The sequence below is a fragment of the Alligator mississippiensis genome, chromosome 1, assembly GCF_030867095.1.
Source record: "Alligator mississippiensis isolate rAllMis1 chromosome 1, rAllMis1, whole genome shotgun sequence".
NCBI classification, from domain to species: domain Eukaryota; kingdom Metazoa; phylum Chordata; order Crocodylia; family Alligatoridae; genus Alligator; species Alligator mississippiensis.
The window spans coordinates 324,452,005-324,473,628 of record NC_081824.1 but is presented as its reverse complement, the minus strand read 5'-3'; the positions used below and the strand labels follow the sequence as shown (position 1 = coordinate 324,473,628).

The following is a 21,624-nucleotide window of genomic DNA, read 5'->3' as shown; positions in this document are numbered from 1 at the left end:
TCCTGAGGGTCAGGCAGTTGGACCAAGTAAACAAGCCAGTTGGTACAACATTCAAGCATAGATAAAAGCAGGCTCAACACCCCTGGGTTTGCCTATGTTGCATGCATGAGCAAGGAATGCATGCTTTAAGAAGCTCCTGTATACAGGAATGGAAGTGATCAAGAGTAGCCAAAAAGGCATTTTGTGGACCTACTGATGTTTCACCTCATTCAGAACAGTTTGTCAGCTGACTGCTGGCATTGCTAGCCGCACACTGAAATCTCACGGCAGGATCAAAGAGGGTTTTGACCTCTTCCAGCTACAGTGCACTGCCAGCCTGGAAAAAAGTGAGAGGATTTTTTTTGCTTTCCTCTGTAGAGAGGAATGTGGCTCTCTTCCTGGGATCCCTTTAAGTGTATAGTTAACAACCTTTTACAGAAGCGGGATATTGGTGGTCACGGTCCCTCCCTGCTTTACCTGTGCAGGTTAGGGTGTTGTATTTTGTGTTGCGTCAGGAGTGACTGTGTAATTTTACTAAGCAGTTAGACAATGGGTTTGTATAAGATAGTTTGGATGGGGATGATCCTGCCTAAGGCAGTGGGGGTTGGACTAACAGACCTGTGGCAGTCCTCTGCTTCTCTATGGGTGTCTTTACCCATGCTCTGAGGTGCAGAGGGGAGCCACTCTAATTAAAAATGCCCACAGCACAGTGTATTCAGTGCCTCCCACTTCAAAATAGCAGCAGGAGTGCTTTAACTAAAGCTCATTGGATGATCTTCAGTTACAGCACCTTCAACACCACTTGGAAACGCAGACACGCTGCATGCACATGATGCCGAGGCTGCTGCAGCATTCCAATTAGATTAATCGATTAATCCTTCTGCTCTGATGCATTCTAATTAGAGCACGTCAGAGCAGGTGTCCGGCACGTGTATAGATGCCCTTTGATAAGAGAATTGTACAAGGCTTAAACAGCAAAAAGAACACACCACATCAGCCACAGGTTTGTGGGTGGCATTGAAAGTGGTTCAAGTGTTTGGTTGTAAATTGGCCTAGTGAGTCAGACATGCTTGTTGCAACAGTGGTGTAACATGGGATGGGGAGTGAGCCATGTGCCACAAGCACCAGCTACGGGGAAGGGTGCCAGAAGGATGGGGAGGGGGTGCCTCACCTTCTAGTCCCTTGCTCTCCCTGTATTTTCCAGCTGCAGGAAGCAGTTGGCTCCAGCAGTGCGCATCATGGAGCACAACGTGCTCTGAGAACCATAGTTTTGTAGAGCGAAAATGGAATTTGCTGCTGCTGAGGGAAGGACGGAGGAAGAGAATCAGACCGATATTTTGCCACCGAAATCAGCATTTTTTTTTGTTGCCTTCTCAACATGGGCCTCAGCAGCAAAAAAAATGATGTGAAAGTTTCCCCCAGCAGCAGCAAACTCCACTGCCATGCTAGAGAACTAAGATTCCCAGAATATCTTGTATTCTACGAAACACCAACTGCACCACGACTCCCACGCACTGCCTCCTGTGCAAGCCAAGCAAGGGAGAGGCAAGAGTGAGAGACGGCTGCCTGCAGCATTCTTCCCACATTATACCTCTGCATACCACGTCTAAAATTATTCCAATTGCTATCTCCTTAGGCTGAGAAAGAACTGTAGGGCTGGAAGGGACCCCACCATGGGTCATCTAGTTCAACCCCCTGCTTAAGACTAGATGTTTCAATTGGTTGGTCTTGGCTGTCTCATTTGGCCTGAGTCACCTCTAAAATTGTGGGGAACTGATGATGATGACGACATTCAGGAAAAAAAGTTTTTAGGAAGGCAAATGTCCACAACTCCAAACAGCTAAAACCTGGCAGTTTTTTCATAGTTTCATAGTTGACAGGGTTGGAAGGGACCTGAGCAGATCATCAAGTCCAACCCCTGCCATGGCAAGAAAAAGTACTGGGGTCAAACAACCCCGGCAAGGTGTTTGTCTAACCTCCTCTTAAAGACCCCCAGGGTAGGAGCGATCACCACTTCTCTTGGAAGTTGGTTCCAGATCCTAGCCGCCCTGACAGTGAAGTAGCGCCTCCTGATGTCTAGTCTGAATCTACCCTCTGCCAGCTTGTGACTGTTATTTCTTGTCACTCCTGGTAGTGCTTGGGGGAACAGGGACTCCCCCAATGCCTGCTGGTCCCCTCTGACTAGTTTGTAACAGGCCACTAGATCCCCCCTCAGCCTTCTCTTGTGGAGGCTAAACAGGTTCAGGTCTCGTAGCCCCTCCTCATAGGGCCTGCCCTGCTGCCCCCTGATCATGTGGGTGGCCCTCCTCTGGACCCTCTTGATGTTGTCCACATCCCTCCTGAAGTGCAGTGCCCAGAACTGGACACAGTACTCCAACTGCAGTCTGACCAGTGCCGCATAGAGGGGGAGGATCACCTCCTTGGATCTGCTTGAGATGCATCTGTGGATGCATGACAAGGTACAGTTGGCCTTCATGACTGCGTCCCCACACTGTCGGCCCATGTTCATTTTGGCATCAATAATGACTCCAAGATCCTTTTCTGCCTCTGCACTGACAAGAAGGGAGTTCCCCAGCCTGTAGGTATGCTGCTGGTTCTTCCCCCCCCAAGGTGCAGCACCTTGCACTTGTCAGTGATGAAACCCATCCTGTTCTCATCTGCCCACCCCTGTAACCTGTCTAGGTCCAATTGCAGCCTGTCCCTCCCTTCTAGCATGCCCACTTCCCCCCACATCTTAGTGTCATCTGCAAATTTGAACAGGGTGCTTTTTACCCCCTCATCCAAGTCACTGATGAAGATGTTGAACAGTGCAGGTCTGAGGACCGAACCCTGGGGGACCCCACTGCCAACATCCCTCCAGGTAAAAAATGACCCATCCACCACCACTCTCTGGGTGCGACCCTCCAGCCAGCTAGTGACCCAATTGACTGTGTAGGTGTCGACGCCACAGTCCCCTAGTTTTTTAATGAGAATGGGGTGAGAGACGGTGTCGAAGGCCTTCCTGAAGTCCAGAAAGACTACGTCCACTGCTACCCCTGCGTCTAAGGATTTGGTGACCTGGTCATAGAAGGCCACCAGGTTGGTCTGACAGGACCTACCTCTGATGACCCATGTTGGTTGCCCCTAAGCATTACCTCCCCTGCTGGCCTCTCGTGGACATGCACCAGGATAATTCTCTCAAAAAGCTTACCCAGGACCGAGGTAAGACTAACTGCTCTGTAGTTCCCTGGGTCCTCCTTCCTCCCTTTTTTGAAAATGGGGACCACATTGGCCCTTTTCCAGTCCTCTGGTACCATGCCAGAGCACCACGAGTGCTCGTAAAGCCGTGCCAGGTGTCCCGCAATGACCTCTGCCAATTCCCTCAGCACTCTGGGGTGAAGATTGTCAGGACCTGCTGATTTAAATACATCCAGTCCCTCCAGAAGTTCCCTGACTAGGTCCTCACTGACCCTAGGCCTGGGTGCACCTGCCCTGGGGCATGAGGGGGTCCCAGCGGACCGGCTGATCTGGTTCCTGCTCAGGAAAATGGAGGCAAAGAAATTGTTAAATAGGTTAGCCTTGTCATCTGGGATAGTTTTGATAGTTCCCAAAACTTGAAATGCCATGAGATTCAGCCTTGTCTTCTACATTGAGTCTATTATGATCTTTTTTCTTCCCCAGCCATGATAAAAATGAGTACTAGCAAGAGTGCTTTGTCTAACAAAATGACCAATCCAATTATGAAGATACAGCAGAACCTTTAAGTGTTTTTCAAAATTAAATCTCCAAGCCTTTCACATTTGACATTTCTCCTAAATCCCCCAAATTATCACTTGTCATTAGCATTAAAACTCCACGCTTTTATTTTTTGAAGGTGAATTTAGTTCTTGTGAAAACCACTATTTCATTACCTGCAACATTCTGTTTGCAGAACAAGACGACACAATGCTGCTTTTCCAGTGTCATTAATAACTAATAATCATGCCCTGTTTTGAAAGAATTGCTCACCAGAAATTAAAAGATAGCTAGATCTGCACGTTCACCTACTCCGTTCTTAGCCACTCACCTGAGAGCCAGTCTAATAGCGATTTCAGTTGCACCTGAACAGCCTTCCAATGATAATTTTTATTTTTGCTTTATTTTAAAAGGAAAGAAAGATGCTGAATCTAAGTCATTTAGGAAAGAAAATGTATGCAAAGTCCCAATGCACATACTGAAGCTATCATTAGGAAAAAGGCCATCACTCCCTCAAATGATGATGGGAGGTAGCAGTTTTATTTTCATCATGGCATTTCAAACCAATTTAGAGCCTGCTCCACCTACACACCTGCACTGTGAAAAAGACAAGTTTATTTCATAACTCAGAACATTGGATTTGGCCTCCACATCAATATTAAATTCTTCAACTGGTTTCAAAGATGACACATGAGTATTAAGTCTGGTTAAAATTACATTCCAGTAGAACTGGCTTATTTAAATGCACTTTTAAACCTTTCTGTCCTTCAGAGAGAAGTTGGTTTTTTTCCTCCCCAAATCCTCCCACTGCTTCCAAACAGCTAGCATCCACGGCAACGCTGGTAGTGACTGCACACGTCCCTGAGACAATTAGTTTGTGTTTCCATGGCTCCCAATACTGGTTTGATGAGAAATAGTTATTCAAAACAGCTCCAAGTATTGCTATCACAAGGTCTTTCAAAGCTTGCTCCCCATCAGTCTATATGGATGGACTCAATTAAATTTCCCCTATTTTAGCTCAGCTAAACAAATTAACTCTTACATGATCACAGCTTAGTTTGTTATGCAACAGTTGTTTTATTTCTATAGCAAACGTTATTAGCACCTAACTAAAGGGATTAGATGCGAGGCAAGTTCTGGAGGTAGGGAAACTGCCACTAAGCCATCAAATGCCAAATGAACCACATTAGAATGGAAAAAGCTCTCTTACAGGGTATCCACCAGAAGGTGTTAAAATACAGTACACGGTGAGCTGCTAAGTGGGGACATAAGTTCCTAGAGTCTCCCTGCCTTAAGGAACTGTCCTCCTCAAAAGAAAATTCACAGGGAAAAATTTCAGGATCCTACCCAAAACTTATTAATATCACACCAGTGGCCTAAGGTCATGAGTGAGACGACATGCCTTGAAAGAAAAGGAGCTCACCCAAGATACTTGCGTTCTCCTGCCCACTTCCATCAACTGAACTTGCAGCCTCTAATACATCACTACCACTCCCTTCTGGCCTACACAGCACAGAACTGGAAATTAGTTCCCACTGCTAGCAGGAATTAATTCAGCTTTAAAAAAAAAATCAAAGCTCCTGAGATTTTTAGCTGGAGCAGTACACTGCCTTCTTCGTGGGTTTTCAGAGTACTGGTCTTACAATCAGAGCTCTACAGGGCCCAGTCCTGGTTCTGTGTAGCCTAAACAATAGTGCATCACCAGTGACTTCACTCAAGTCCTGGCCTACGCCATCTTCCAGTCACTAAGCATAAGGGCTGAAAGGGAAAAACTAAAACGCAAGAGGAAGGAAAGGTTGCATCCAATGTTGTGCTTTTAATTATACTGGGAAGGCTCCCCTTACACAAGGCTCCTCTTATTGCTCTTTGGCAAACACTTTGTCAGTGGAGCACGTTTCTCCTCAAAAGCAGGCATAGTATGAATGTTGTGTGCCTCTTCTCTTCATGGCACTTGTTGAGCTGCTACGACAGCTGGAAAGAGTTGCACAGGTTTGAAGTACAGGCTTGAAGCCTCTACGTAGTGACTCCTTGTGGAATAAAGATGACTAAGCAATCTTCACAAGCTGCTTTGCAGGCTGTTCCTGTGTGCAAGAGACCTTGGGCACTTTTACTTTCTCTCTCGTTTCATTCCTTCTTTAAGAAAGCACTGTTAACACGTATTCCAGCCCTGGTGCGTGCTCTGTATGAACATCTGCAGTAAATGAGATTTTCAGGATATTTTCCATTTCCCTGCTTTTGCCCCTTTTCAGCCCACTGCATCACATTCTCTCCGAACACTAACTAGGTTGCTTCTTGTAAAAATCTTCCCCGAGGCAACCCTATAGCTCTACCCAGGAGAGAAAGTATGGTCTGCAATTTCTACCATCAAACTGCTTATTTTTTTTCAGGTGAAACTCACCTTTGTTTGACAAAACTAAGACCTTTGATTTCTTGACCGTTCCTCACTCCAAGGTTTTGTTTAGGGGTTTGTTTGTTTGGGTTGTTTTTTGTTTTTGTTTTTTTTGGGGGGGGGGGGTAAGGCTATTTGTAGGGCATAGGCCTGATGCCACTCACTATACACAAGATGATTTCCACCCTTTCTGAGAACAGATTGTTTTCACTGCAATTAATGAATGACATACATAACAATGGAGTGTTCATATACATACTGGTATATACTGAAACTTAATATTATTAGTGCTTTCTCATTGGCTGGAAATCACTGCAGTTTTGCAAAGAGAAGTAGTTAGCCATGTTAGTCTGAAGTCAGTCACAAGGCAGGGTAGATATGCACCTTTTAGACTAAGACAGACATGGGGAGAGGTGGAAGAAGTAAGAAAGCGCACACAAGCTTTCACAGCTTAATGAAGTGAGCTTCAGCCCATGAAAGCTTGTGCTCTCTATGTATTGTATTTAGTTAATTTATAAGAGTTGTATATCTACCCTGCCTTCTGCCATTTTGCAACCAGTGCTGATCCAGGTCGTACAGAGGAGAACTGCATTCTCGAGGGTTTACATCCATTCATTATATACACTGCAAAATGCCTAATATTATTTAAAGAACCTAATCTTCAAAGTTAGGATGGATCCAAACATTAATCTCAAAACTTTGTCTGCATTTTTCCATCGTTTTTTTAGGCCCTAGGCTGCTTTCCTAAAACTCTTTCAGGCAGTAGAAGAAAGGAAGGCATGGCATACTTACACTTCACTCAGTAGAGCATGGTCACTGGTGTTTGTGGAGAAATGCTGTTCCAGGATAGATACAGTTCCAGTGAGAGCCACATGACCACAGCCACAAAACAATGCTACCCCGGAGAAGCAGAGAATGGTCGCCACAAGCGAAGCATATGGAACTCCTCCCAGGCACTTAATGCAACATTCAAAGCAACCTAAGCAGAAAAGATAAAACAAAGGAAGCATTATTGAGGAGAAGAGCAAATTATTAGGAAAATAATAATTCTTTCTTTGGTAAAACCAACTGGGGGTGTCTCTCAAGCCTTAAAAATTGACAAAGCAACATGTGGAAAATGAATGCATGATACAAGACAACACTTTCTGCTCAAGAGCAGTGGTGACCTTCAGTTTTGTCTGTGTGAACTCAAAGCACACAAATTAAAATAAATGGAGTGCTTATATATAAAAAAAATGCCATTGACGAGGCAGCCCATAAACTGAAAAATAGAAATTCATTTGGCTAAGTAACACCTTCAGATCTGGCTAGTTTTAAAACATACTGCATTTAAAACTTACTGGCACTATCAATACCTAGTGTCAGTTATGTTGTTGTCATACCCCCTTAATTAAACAGGAAGCAAAAGCAAAAAGCAGGAAGCATTCTAGAAGAATAAAAACGTATTTTGTATTTTTTTTTTTTTTAAACTATCAAAGGTTTACACTCTCACATTCTCAAAATCCAACTCTAGGACATTCCTTTGACTAAGATTACACTTCTAGGAAAAGTCTGATTATTTGTATGAACTGGAAACAAAATTATATGAACCATTTCATAGTTTAGTTATAAAAAATTAACAGGGCTGAAAAAACTGGCAGAGAATATTTAGAAATTTTTTTTAAGGGATAAAATATATTTTAAAAACAAAAGAAAAAAGAGAATATTTATCAAACTAATATTGAAATTTCTTTTTAGAAGGAACAATGAGATCCAAGCTGAACTCTTAGACAGCACATTTTTGTTCCAATCTTTATGGACTGTACAGATGTACATTTTTCTTTCCCTAAAGACTACAATGATACAGCCATAGAGCTGGATACTGAACTATGCATGCCAATAAAAAAGAACTTAATATGTTAATCAAGTTACATTAACACACACACTTGCTCTACAGACGCTAATAAAGGTAATTCAGTTGCGTCTACCAGATTCCCACTGAGTGCTCTGCCTGATGATCCATTTGCTTGCAGGACTGGGAAATGTAAATTGGAAACAAACATGGCTTTAACTGTGTTATAATGGTAATGGCAATCTATACCAATTCATTACTTCAGTGATGGCATTAAGCTTGCTAAGCATCCTCTGTTTAGTGCACATTTCATACAATTGGGCAAAGCATAAACCACCAGGATACTTCTTAATAGAATTACCAATGCAACAGAAACAGTTTGCTTCTCTCAGCGTAGAGGATGAAATGAATAATAAACCATTTGAAGTTAGAGACAGCTGGTGAATATATATCATAGTTTCCTGTCTCTCAAATTCCACAAGAAGATTAGCAAATTTATATCTAAATAAAGCAGGTTTCTTTTTAACATCCTTTCCTAGTAATGAATGAGCTTTGGAATAGACACATCTACAAAGCATTTGGGAATGTGTGTGCAATAACAGAAAGCTCTCTCACCACTTTAGCAATATAAAACTCTGCTGTAGAGATCTGTTATCAAATGTCCCATCATCCTTAAACATTGCTGAGATAAAATGTCACTTCACAAAATACATACAAGATTCAATTATATGGAAACCAGACTGGAAAACTTTCACAGTCAAAACTAGAACTGAAATCCATTCAGTGAGGCCTCATATCCCACAGAATAACTACAGACAGCTTGGCGTGTGGTTTAACATAAAGGAACAGAGAGAAGAACAGGAAATGGAAAAGAGTGCTATGGGAGGAAATATAACCACTATGGTGTGTATCTTATCAAAGAAGTTCAAAGCTAAAGCAAGGTTCAGAATGACAGATATTGCAGGGTGATAACCAGATGGGACAGTTCAGTTTGGGGAAATTTTCTGTATACAACTTATTGATTCTCTCTCATACTGGGGAACCATGCATCTGTGTCAGGCTACAAACATTAGTTTGAATGGAGGCTTATTGGTCTCCTTTAACTTTTGCCTCCATGTTGTGATAAAATGTGCAAAGGGGTGACATGCCAGATTCTTGCACCTAGTCCAGGGTGAACAATAGTGTTATTAAACTCTGATAATCTTCTAAATCAAATGGAACAGCCTTGGACAAAGACTCTACAGCCTGGGTCAAACGCATTTTTCTAGTCTGACTAGAGGAGCGAGGATTATGAAGTAACAGATTAGCTGGTGAAGGCCTGATCACCTGACAAGACTCATCCAAGGAGCGCTTGACCAAGCGGGCAGGAAGTAATAAAAGGAAGAGTCTTACCAATCATGCATGAGAGAGAGAGAGACCAGAGGCAGACCAGATGTTTGACCACAGGAGTGAGAGCTCTTGACCATGGAGCATAAGCCCCAAATTGATGAGATGAGTGGGGGAAGGGATACCTTAGAGGATCAGGACAGAGCATTGACACATGGAGATGCATGTAGGTGATCATTATGCCTACATCTGTGCATTTCTTCTGCTGAATAAAGTAAAGAGATATTTGCTTTTGGAGTCCTTACAAAGTATGTGCATCTGTTTGCTTCAACTAAGAGACATGAACAATAAAATAAAGTAGACAAGAGCACTGCCCTGGGAAAGGGCATGCTTAAGCTATTGAGGAGTCTGGTGGTGGCTGTGGTTAGCATTGGCTCTAGGGGACTAAATGCATATGGGCAGAGTCCCATTTTCAGAAAGGGGTAACTGATAGTGTGCCTAGTCCAGGCAGTGTGCTAGAGAAGTCAAAGAAATAATGCTGCAGTCCATCCAAAGGAAAGCTTATCAGCACAGGGGCCAATGTTGTGGGATCCAAGATACAGCAGCCTGGAAGCATCCGGGTTGGAGAGCTCTACCAAGGCAATGATCTCCCTTGCCTTGGAGATCTTTGAGAGGAGACTCAACAAACACTTGGCTGGGGTCATTTGACCCCAGCGCTCTTTCCTGCCCAGGGCAGGGGGTTGGACTTGATGATTTAGAGGTCCCCTCCGATCCTTGAAAAAAAAAAAATCTATGAAATTCTAAGGCTGCCTCTCATGATCAGTGATGTGAAAAACTTGTTAGAAGAAACAATATAATCATCAAGTCCTTTTCATTCACAACTCTTATTTGAACAATTTGTTCAGGGACCCAGACATTGTGGTCTCCTTATGCCATCCTTCAGATTCTCCATTAGTCTTATTCCAATCCCTTAACCTGTTGCTGCTATAAGATTCATTTGTCCTGAAGGCTAGGATGTTTGACCTCCTTTACAGTCAAACATCAGAGCTGCTCTAAAAGTCAAAAAGGCAAACAGCACTAAAGAATGATACAGCTGAACAACCCACAAAAACTTTAGATCCATATGGGCCCAAGGACTAAAGGCTGCTCTCTGAACTAGGTCATTCCAGTAGACTGGGCAACCTGTGCTATGAATCCCAGTTTGCAATAGGGTAGTAAACTCCTAACTCAGAGATTTCTTAAAATCAGTCATCAAGTTAATACCTGCGATTACAGGTACTAAACTTAATTCTATGCAACTATGGCACATTAATGAACATGTAGACATGCCCAGAGTCCCAGCAAATACGTACCAATTTGCCCTTGGCTATTGGGAAAACTGGAATATTTTAGTCTATGCATAAACAACTCATTCCTAAAGCCTAACTTTAAACAAACAAAAAAAAGAAAATACTGTAAGTAGCCTATTTCTATGGTGGATACACTACACACACATGCATTCAGTAAGTATAAAACCTTTATACTGGAACTTATTTTTATATACTGCAACAATTTTTATCAAAGACCATCAGCTTTGCACAACACTGTTTTGGAACAATATGTTGCCAAATGTACAAATCTTCATTGTCATATGACAACCTTAAAGAACGTACTGTATTTTGAGCCACTTGTGTCCACACCAGTTGACCTAACCAGTATAGAGTTTGTCTCTTTTGTTTAAAAAAAAATATTAATTTTACCTACACATTACCAGAAAAACCAAGAACAGCATTTCAAAACCAGATATACGATTTCACAAAACAATAAAAAAAAAATTCCTACCCAACTTCCTATACCTTGGTTTATACCAGGAAAACATGCAATTTCCATTGCATACAAAGGACCACAGCCTCAGCTGGTATCTTGAGCTAAAGCATTTTGTATCAGCTGAGGATCTAGCCCAAGGAGTTTCATCATTGGCAGCAAACCACAATTTACTGCACCAATGAGAAGCAGTGAATGTTTATAAAATAAATATGAAACAGGCAAAGTAACTTGATAACTTCCTACTGGTGACTTCAGGCTGAATACTCTATGAGCAACGGTGTAGTATTTACAATGCTTTTGCGAGTTATTAAAAGATGTAAAAAAATCTGCTAAAGAAAAATTCTGCCAGTGTCTTTATATTTTGCATACAGATAATCCTAGGAATCTTTCATCTCTAGATGCACTCCAACATAGCAGTGGAAAGAAATTTAAATATAAGCCAATACAGTATAAACACACATCACTGCATCTAGCTTTCAATGGCCATTTTGTTTAAAGCATCACTAGAACCTTTTGTGTGGCTCAGCAGAATAAAAACATTTTTTGTCCTCAGGCTGGTGAGCAGCAGTTGCCATGGAGGCAGGTTAATAACAGCCCAATGATTTGCCCCGAGCTGCCTGTGATCCTGGCTACAGATTTAAACACTTTCTGAAAGAAGCCAGTTAAAACAAGGACTGAGATTATTCTCTAGGGAATGAATGGTATCGCACACACACACACTGAATATTTTTTGCTAAGGGACAAAAATAAGAGAGAGAAAGAACAGGAACCAACTATTCTTTTTTAGTCTCTTGGAAACTTAGGGTCACAGGAAATTGGTAGAGGATGAACATATACATTTAAAAAAACCCACCAGTGATACTGATTGTTTATATATTTACCCTTTTTGATATGAATTAAGTAATATCCCCAAAAGTGTTCATACTGCATGCACATGGCGGGTTAGCCATTATACCTCCATTAGAGCCAAATACTAGCTTGACTTGAACTTGTTTGCTACTTTAATTCTGGATTTAAATTAATTGTATATGTAATGGAAGGGGTTTTTGTTCTTAAAAATCACAACTGTCTGCCCATAACTCATCCAGCTGATATAGGACTGGGTGAGATTACAAATCCCAGAACAGGGAGCAGAATAGGGGTGACAGCCTCCTATACGTGTACACAAAATGGTATGGTACACAGCAGACTTTTCTCATTTTAAGGGCCTTTTCCTTGAGGCTGGTTCTGCTATGCTCAGATTTGGAGGTTTTGAGGAGTAGGAGAGATATACATAAACTGTCCATCAGACAAAGTAAAATAAAGTGATGTGGGCAGGATAATGTTTGCTGTTCTGCTAGCCAACATCTCACCTTATCAGGGATCCTAGTTTTCTCTGATAAAAAAAATCCCTCATTTCAGGATTTAAAAAAGTAACTCAAAATCCACATTTTTCCATGGTTAAAAAGAAACAGAAAAAAGTGGATTTTGGGTAATTTTTTTAAATCCAGGAATTGGGGGTTTTTTTGTTTTTTTAAAATCACAGAAAACCATGATCCCTGCTTATCTACAGTTCAATTTTCCTTCCAGATTAAAGCACAGTTTTAGCTTTAATCTGGAAGGAATTTGGATATAAAAAGCTGTTTCTAGAGAACACTGAAGTGTCAAGAAGGGAACCAAGCCCAGGGAGTTGAGACTAACCTGAAACAGGGGAAAGAAAGCACCTGAGTTTCAGGGAAACTAGACTGCAGACTCCCCTTGTCATTTTTGCCTAATTTTGTTGCTTCCCACATCACACTCTTCATATAAACTTTACATTGCTCATGAAAAAGGAACATTAGACTGAGGCAGGCAACCCCCAGTACAGGTTTCAGAGCATGGCATGCAAAGGCATTTTGCTTGGCACACGTACCTCAGGGTGGATGGGAGGGAAGTGGCCAGGGCTGCACTGCCACAACAAGGATCAGGAACATCGTAGCTCCCCTGCCGTCCACACCTGACACGCCAACATCTTACAAGTAGAGGCTGCAGGTGTTTTTGCCACGCTGCCCAAAAATGTTGCCAACCCCTAGATTAGACGCACTTCTCTCTCTCTCACTGCTGCTTTTAGGGCTGTTTTATTCATTTTTAAAATCACCCTGGCACACAACATGTCAATCCCAAGCTCAGGAAGTTTCTGCTGCTCTTTCACAGGCAAGAGCGCCACTTTTTCAGCAAAATAAGCTAAGCAGAAAAGGCATCAGGTCACACTTTAAACCTAGTCACCAAACATCCAAGAATGGTCCTGATAAATGCATGCAAGTCCCTTATTTTTGTGTGAACTGGAAGACTCGGACCCTTTTCATTTGCTTATTTCCTTCAGTATCTAGGGAATTTCTAATGTGCCTGTTATGTGAAGATGCAAAGTGCTGTGGGTGTCAGCCTCTATATTTTTTGCAAGAAAATGAAATCTGTTGGTGAAAATAAGTGCCACCACTTTTCACTATATAGTACATGACCGAAAACTGCTGCTCTTGATGGCATTATGCACTCCACGATTTAAAGTATATGAGACAAAAATGGGGGAGCAGATGGTGGGAGGGAAAAAAAAAAGCGTTTTTACATACTGGTAACGAGACAAAATAGAATTTGTTCAACTCCTCTCCCACCTGGGTTCCAGCACACTCCTGCATTTGATAAATATCCTTGGCAGAGGTGGTACGTTGGATCATTGTTCAAAGCAGCAGCCAAAGGACTGTGATAATGGGGATTGTGAGGAAAACTACTAACCACAACAAAGATAGGTTTCACCCTGAATTAAACTTTTCTCCTCTTATCTTTCCCCATTTAGGGCACAAAATCTTAGAGTTCTTTTTCAAAATTATTTGCAGGTCACTGTTCAAGTCAATGATTCACTTTAAAGTTCAAGTTGAAATTAAAACCTAAGCTAAAACAATTGCTCTTAAATTACAATACATACACTACAATATTGAGGGCAACAATTACCAGTAACCAGGAGGGATGTGCAAAGTAGGCTGTATTCGATTCAGATTCAGTCCAGTCCAGGGGACAGTGATTCGATTTGCTGATTCGGATCACTATCCCAATTTAATCTGGTCAAATCTGAATCTGAAGATTCGGTTCCGAATCAGAATCAGCGATTCAGCTACAGACACAGTTCCATACGTTTTTTCTACATACCTCAAGGTACCAGGCGCGGCTCGTGAACTCTGAGATGGTGGGGCGGATGAAGTGTCCCACAGGAGTGCATGGGGAACCTCCACACACCCTCCAGCTCAGCAATTGGTGCCCCCCCAGATATCAGGTGCCCCCCAGACCCAGGAGGCACCAGTCACCGAGCCGGGGGGCGGGGTCCCCTGCGCACTCTGCTGCAGACCTGGAAGTGCTTCTGGTACATTTCTAGGTCCACTGCTGAGTGTGCTGGGGACCCCCCCACGCTCCCATGGGATGCTCCACCATCTCAGCGTTCAAGGGCTGCCTGGTACCTTGAGGTATGTAGAATAAACATATAAAGCTGTGTCTATGTCTGAATCGCCAGATCTCTCCAAATCGAATTGGAAGTTTCTCGATTAATGGGTCTCCTGATTCAATTTGGAGTTGGAGATTTGGCCACCAAATCAGGCCAACTCTCCTCTGAATTGAATCAGCAACCAAAGCTTCGCATAGCCCTAGTAACCAGGCTAATTTAGGGTCTTGTTACACCTTACGCTTTTAGCCATGCAAATGCTGTTACTGCTAGCTTGAAGTCACACCCTTAGTCTAGGGATCTTCTCTGACTGTCCCTCACCTGGACAGCTGACTTCCCACTAGAGGCTTGGTGAGCAGGGGCAGGACTAGGAGCTGTACCCATGAGTTGCCAATAAAAGGCTGGTGAGCTAGGACAGGCTTCTACTCTTGCTCTACTGGTGGGAGGTTCTGGGATCCTGGAGGACTTCAACTTGGGCACACATCTGTGGGGAGTGGCCACACCTTAATGGAACAGGAGCTGGCTGGTGCAGATCAGAGTGGCGTAACTGCAGTGGCATAACTGAGCCACATAACGAGTGCTTAAAACCACATATGGTGTTAATGTGCATACAATCCAGGGGTTAAGGGCTCCAAGAACTGCCCCAAATTACCATGTAACAAGGCCCTTAGTGAATTAAAAGGGGCTACTAAATGCTTAAAGAATTCACATCCAAAAGTCTTTGCAGGATTAGGAGCTACTACTGTACTGACAAAATTGGCTCAGGCCCCTTTTCTGTTTTGAAAGAGCACTGGCTGCATGTTCTGTAAATGTGCCCAGCTGCTTAGGTATTTTAAGGACTGCCTTGCCAAACACTGTAATGACTATTTCCCTTTACGCATATGCTTATAAAAGCTACTTTTTCTGTCTTGCCAGGTGCTGCTTTCCAAGTTACACTATACTGATTTAAAAAAGATTGAAACAAATACCAATTCATGTTAAGGACAAATTGCTTTGGAGAACCAGAAGAGATTCATTTGCATCATTTCCCAGAAGGAAAAGGAGTTGCAATCAATACTCCCCTGGCATACAATGTTCCCTGCAGACTCTGCTGGTAGATCAGTGGTCAGCAACCTTTTTTAGGCTGTGGACCCAGAACAACCCAGGTCAGATCAGAAGTAGGCAGGCACACATTAGGGGCTAGTCACCACTGCTTCTGTCTGCACTGGCATGGAGAAAGTGACTGCTTCTGAAGACTTGGGTGACAAGAGTGCTACAGAGGCCCCACTTTTATGGGCTCTAGGTTGCCAACCCCCATCATAGGACATAAGAATTACTGTACTGATTCAGGCTTGGAATCCAGCTTCCAGTTTCCAACAAGGGCTTAATGCTTCAGATGAAAAGGGCAAGAATACTGCCCAAGGCAGACACAGAGCTACTTGCCTTCCACATTAGATCACTTCCAAATTGTTTAGAGAATGGCTTCAGCCCAGAAGCACCAGAGTTAATAATATCCCCTTCTGAAATACATCACCATTAAACTGCTCTGAATCTTTCAATCTTGCTAAATCCTTATTCCAAATGAAGTCCTGTGACAATGAGCTCTACAGTCTAATTACACAACATGTAATCACGTAACAACATTCATCTTGAAATTTTATTGAATATTTCCATATTCCTATGTAATGATGGGAAGAAGAAGAGTTCTTGGCTACTCTTTTCTGTCTGGGATATAGTAGAGAGGATCTAGGAGCTCTCAGTGGTAGCTACTACTAAGTCAAGGTATCAGAATCTAACTAGATGCTAAATTTAATAAAAAGCTGTGGTTTTCTAGCCCATTTAGTCTGTAAAAGCACTATGGATACCTACACAAATAAGCAGTTCATATATAGTACAGAAAAAAAGTACACCCTGATGGTCATATCAAAGTTTAAGACTTTCTCTAAATGTACGAGAAAAAAAAATCCATGGGAAGCTGGGTTTTCTACATATCTTTAAAAACAGAATGACGACCCCTCCTGCTATAGCAACTAGGCTTGAGAGTCATTCATTTCACTGAGCTAGTCAAGTCTAAAAAGTATAAAACAGATTTGACCAGGGCAAGATTTTCCTCTTCCTCTAAGAGGAAGCATTAAAATGAGGAAAATAATAGAGACTAGTGAGCAATTTGTCATCAGTTTTCATTTTAAAGATCCAATTTCTGATCTAAAAAAGTAAAGATCCTCTCTTGCAGAAATTACTAGGCAAAACTGTGGCTTATATTGCACTGGAGGTCAGACCAAATTATAGCAATGATCTCTTTCCCAACCTTAAAAGAAACATACATTCACAGAAAAAAACACACTCTTCCAATTTAAATCAATTTGATGCATATCCAGTCCATTAAAATAATTCTTGAGGTGCTCTGAAGATACCTCGTTTTAAAGCTGGATAACCTCTAAAATATGAAATACCAATTATAAGTTTAATCACAGGCCTCAATTGTAGGGTACTAAGGATACCTAAAAGTAAGCATTCAATTAGAGTGGGAAGAACATTGCCACCATGCGAGGCACTAGAGCCAAAGCAGTTCTCTTATCCCAGCTCTATCAGCCTGATGTGAAGGTCAGAATGTCATTTCTTGTCAAAACACGATCGACAGGAATTCATTTCAGCCTATGACAACCAATGGAAAAGCAAGGGACTCTTGAACCAAGATGAAACATAAGAAAAAAGTGTATTCAAACAGAATTTGCTTTGAACAAAAATCACAAGTGGGATCTCAAGGCTGGATATTCTCTGCCTATTTCTCCATCAACATAAAATTTGGAAGGGGAGTGGGGGGGAATCCTTACATATTATTGAATCACTGCCATAATTTAAAAAGGGTTTCTTGTGCTAAAGCAGTCAAAGAAATTGATATAGTTTTGCAATAATTCCTTTTGAACACAATGTATTTACCAGGATTCTTATGCAACGTTTGCATGCAGAGATGCTACTCTATATGCAGAATTAAATCTGGGGAAAAGAAAAAAAAAAAAACATTCCACTGGTAAGATTTGTCAATGGCCTTGACTGAAACTATAACTTCCACTCCCAATAGGGTGAAGACAGACAAAAACAAATTATAGCAATTTAAAAGAAGGGAGGAAACTTGCTGTAGAACAGCTGAATCTACTGTGCCGGTTTCATCTGTCTATTCTAACTTCTACTTACTAGCAGATAAACTGCAATTTACCACCTGCTTTACTTGGAATATATTGTTGTGATTTAGCTTCACTAACCATTTAATAGAAGACAGATGAAACAATAACAGAAACTGATGCATGCTCATAAGGGCAATTTCCTCCCCCACTTAAAGCAGGAGAGTTGTTTTGTTTGTCCACAGTGTCAGTCAGTGTTTCACATGAGGTCAGGCAAGGAAGTGTACACACAAAAAAATCAACAGTTGTAATTATTTTATTTTATTTTGTTGAGGATATTTCTCCTTTTTCTCTTTGTTTTGGCCCCTCACCACCACCTACTCCTTCCAATATACTTTGCTTACCTACCTTTTGGAGATACTGCAACAGAGTTCAAAATGCAAGAAATCACCCACAGCTTCAGAACATGCTGGCATAGTTGAACCAAAAGATACAGACGGGACTAGGAGCCATATTTACAAAGTTATTTAGATGCCTAAGAATGCAGACATACACAGTGGGATACACAAAAGCCTCTAAGTGAGCTAGGCACCTCACTCTCATTGATGGCTTCAGCATCTTGGTAAATCTCACCCTTAGTATATTCTTCTCTGCAAATCATCTGCTTTTTCAGTTCCGCTCCCCCCCAAAAATAACCTTTAAATTTTTTCTTTTTAAATTAAAAAAAATTTAAAAAAAAATAATCAAGAATTGTGTTTTAATAAAAGTTGAGAGTCTTGCCTGAAAAAAACTGAGTTCTCTTAGATCCACCAGTCTGGAATTAGTAACTCACCTCAAAGTTCATCAGCTTGTAACATCCAATGGAAGAAAGGCTTTTGCCATATTGGACCTCATCCACAACTACTGACTGATCCCGGAGTTTATTCTCCCTTAGCTACAAGGAAGCAAGCAAGAACAAAACCTCTTTCTCGGTAAGAAAAATCCAAAAAAGGGGAGAATTTTCAGACCAACGGCTCCAAGATTCAAAGCCAAATCCTCCATCTCACTACTAATCTGGATCTACACAGAAATACCTTAAATATAAAATATGGGAAGAAGGAATGTGAACTGCCACCATGACGACCCTTTGGGCAACAATAGCATCAAAAGGTGAAGGGGTGAACAGATTTCTAGGGAGATGTTTTGCAAAATTTTCCTCTGCTCTTGAGCAAGCATACATCCTTATGAAACTGGGTTAAGTTCTGATGGGCTAGTGAATCTTTTCATGCTCTTATGCCTCCATTAGAAGTATGTTTACAAACCAAATAATATTTCGGGAGAGAAAAATATGGGATTGTTAACATTACCATTAAGCAAAATCGATATCAAATTTACCTATGAGAATTTCGACATGTGAATATGGGCACCTCTCTCAGAATCCCAAAGTAAGATAGCCAATAAAGTAATGTGTAAATTATTTATTTCTACTATTTCTTGATCCCATGAAGGAAGCAAAACACCAAACTGGAAGCAAAAATTTGTTATCCTGATATTTCCTAACACTGGCACCGAGGTAAAGAAGGGATATCCACAGTGAGAAGTCCCCCTAGGAAGGAAGTTTCACATCAGTAAATTTGGAAACATTCTAATAGATTCTTCAATGCAGTCCATAACAAGGGACTTTTTGTTCTGATTAAATGGAAACTTTTTCTGCTGTCTGAAGGGAAGTAGCAGCCCAACATTTTAATTTGGCTAAATAATGAGCAAAGACATAGTTATCCTTGCAGAAGATACATTCCGTGTACTTGGGCTGCTGCCTGAAGAACTTCATATTTCTTTACCCCAGCTATGAGAACATTTTTAAACACATTAAATTGGCTTTCAGCATCTGGTTAACTGAGGTTATGCCCAGAACCTCTCGGTACCCCCAACTCTTCCTTTAACATCCACATGATGGCCATAGTATTCTCAAGTTCAAACCTATGTCTCTAAGATTCTTAGTTCAACCAGCATCCATAGGCAGCCTACCAGTCCCGCAGTTACCCAAGCCCAGAAGGATGGTATTAGTACTCATTACTGCTCTTTTTCTCTATGGAGATTTCTAATGACAGCTACCAATCTGCAGGGACCCTGTCTCCGTATCTACCACTCAAGTAGTTGAGATAAATTTGCCAGGCATCTGGCACTTCCTTTAAAAAGTGTAAAGAACAATAGGTTGGTGGACAAGCGTCAGAAAATATTGCCAAGTTAAACAAATGATGTTATTCATCATTTGATCTAAAGAAACATCGAAATAATTTGCCACCAAGTCCAGCATACAAAACTTATTTACAACTGGATACTACTTTTGTAAAAAAAAAAAAAAAAAAGCAGAAAGTTCTCCATAACTGTCTTGTAGCGTGTTGTGGATTACCTATCATTGCTGATCAGGGGGTGGTAAGGTCTAGGAACAACTACCTTGAGCCACTCCAGATCTAGCATGAGACAGCATTTGCCCACTGTCCAATATAAATAAAGCCTCTTGAAATTTAACTATTGATATTCCAATAGAATATATTCACTGGCATCCACACCTTTTCCCCAAAAAACAGCTGCTGGAAACTTCAGTTCGCATTATATGCGAGAAATATGGTAAGAATAGTTTCTGCTACTTCTGGGCAAAAGTGAAAATAAAATCTCTATGGACTCACAGGGAGCAAAACAATAAGCAGATTTGGGTCCCTAACTGCTGCTATTTAGTTACTTACAGGGAAAGATCTTTTTTTTTTCCTTCACTCTGCCTTTCAAAAACAATGTGTATCATATATTATTTTAATCGGTGTAGTATGTAAAAAAATATGGTAATTTAAAAATACAGAAAATTGTTATCTTGCTCACAGCTGGAAGATTGTTGTAAAGAATGCTGGCTTGGCTTTGGAGCAGTCAACTTTCCACAAAAAAAATATTTTTCCTAACCCCTGGCTAGTCCAACCTAAGTCTTTCAGGGTCTGAGAATCTCCTCAAGACACAGGACTGCAACTTGGAGGCGCCTGTGACAGAACAGCTGTACAAATTAATCGAATATTTGGGTCCTAGTGGAAGTGACAGTCTGAAAAAGTACAGAGTATTTTCAGTCTGTTGTTACATTTAGAGAATTATGTTAAGGCTTACCAATGGGATACCAAAATAGTCCATCCTAGCTGAATAGAACAAAGTTGGGTGAATGCTTACCAAAGAAGAAGTCTATTTCAGCAATATTTTTAATATGTTATTTGACAATTTAAAATGTGTGCATGTGTAATCACTTGGTTTTTGTGCACAGACTAAGCCTATGATAGAAACAGGATTTTAAAAGATCTGAAGTACCAGAGCCTCCCAGATAGAAGGGAAATGTAAGGGGATAAGTAGAAATATCGCTGAATGTTACTTTATCATAACCTTCAACTTTCTGATCTGAAGTCAGACATCTTTCAGGCAATCAAGGCATCAAGGAGATTTTAACAGATCAGCTCCACTCATTGACCATTACGTAGAATGACCGTATTTTACAGCAGATATAGCCTTTGGTTTCCAGTGTCCTCACAGGCCACGGTTTTCTGAAATGATTGGTGATTTAGCATGTTTTCATTTCTGGGTGTCCAAACTTAAATGCTTCAAAGCTATTCACTCACACAAATTGGGGGGGGGGGGGGAGTGGGGGTTGGAAATCACCTTCCCTTCCCCCTGCCCCCTTGCACACAGTTTAAAACTGTCTCAGTTTGGGTACTCAAAATCAAGAATCACCAATCACTTCCACCAATGAAGACTCGCTAATAACTTTCAGAATAATTTTTTCTGTAGCCTCTCCCTTAAAGTATGACATGCGCACACACACACAGAGCCTATCATCAGGTGGAACCATATCTGGGAAAGCAGTTGGTAAGTATAACACAAGGGTGTCAAATATAGGGCTGATGGGCGAGATCCAGCCCAGGGAGCCCTATTATCTGGTCTGCCCATGATTCTTGGGCTGGATCTGTAAACAGTTTGTGTGCAGTGCATTGGACGAATCAGGTACGTGCCAAGTCCAGCGCAT

The 21,624-nt window shown here is 41.5% G+C and overlaps 1 protein-coding gene across 10 annotated transcripts in view; it reads right to left on the bottom strand.

The window, feature by feature from the left end:
- Positions 1-21,624, bottom strand: part of GPM6B (glycoprotein M6B) — a 159,196-nt gene that overhangs the window by 14,631 nt on the left and 122,941 nt on the right. For all 10 annotated transcript variants that reach the window (XM_019494991.2, XM_019494988.2, XM_019494989.2 and 7 more), the window contains one exon: positions 6,875-7,061. In XM_019494991.2, coding sequence (XP_019350536.1) covers positions 6,875-7,061 — 187 coding nt within the window. The remainder of the gene's footprint in view (positions 1-6,874; positions 7,062-21,624) is intronic.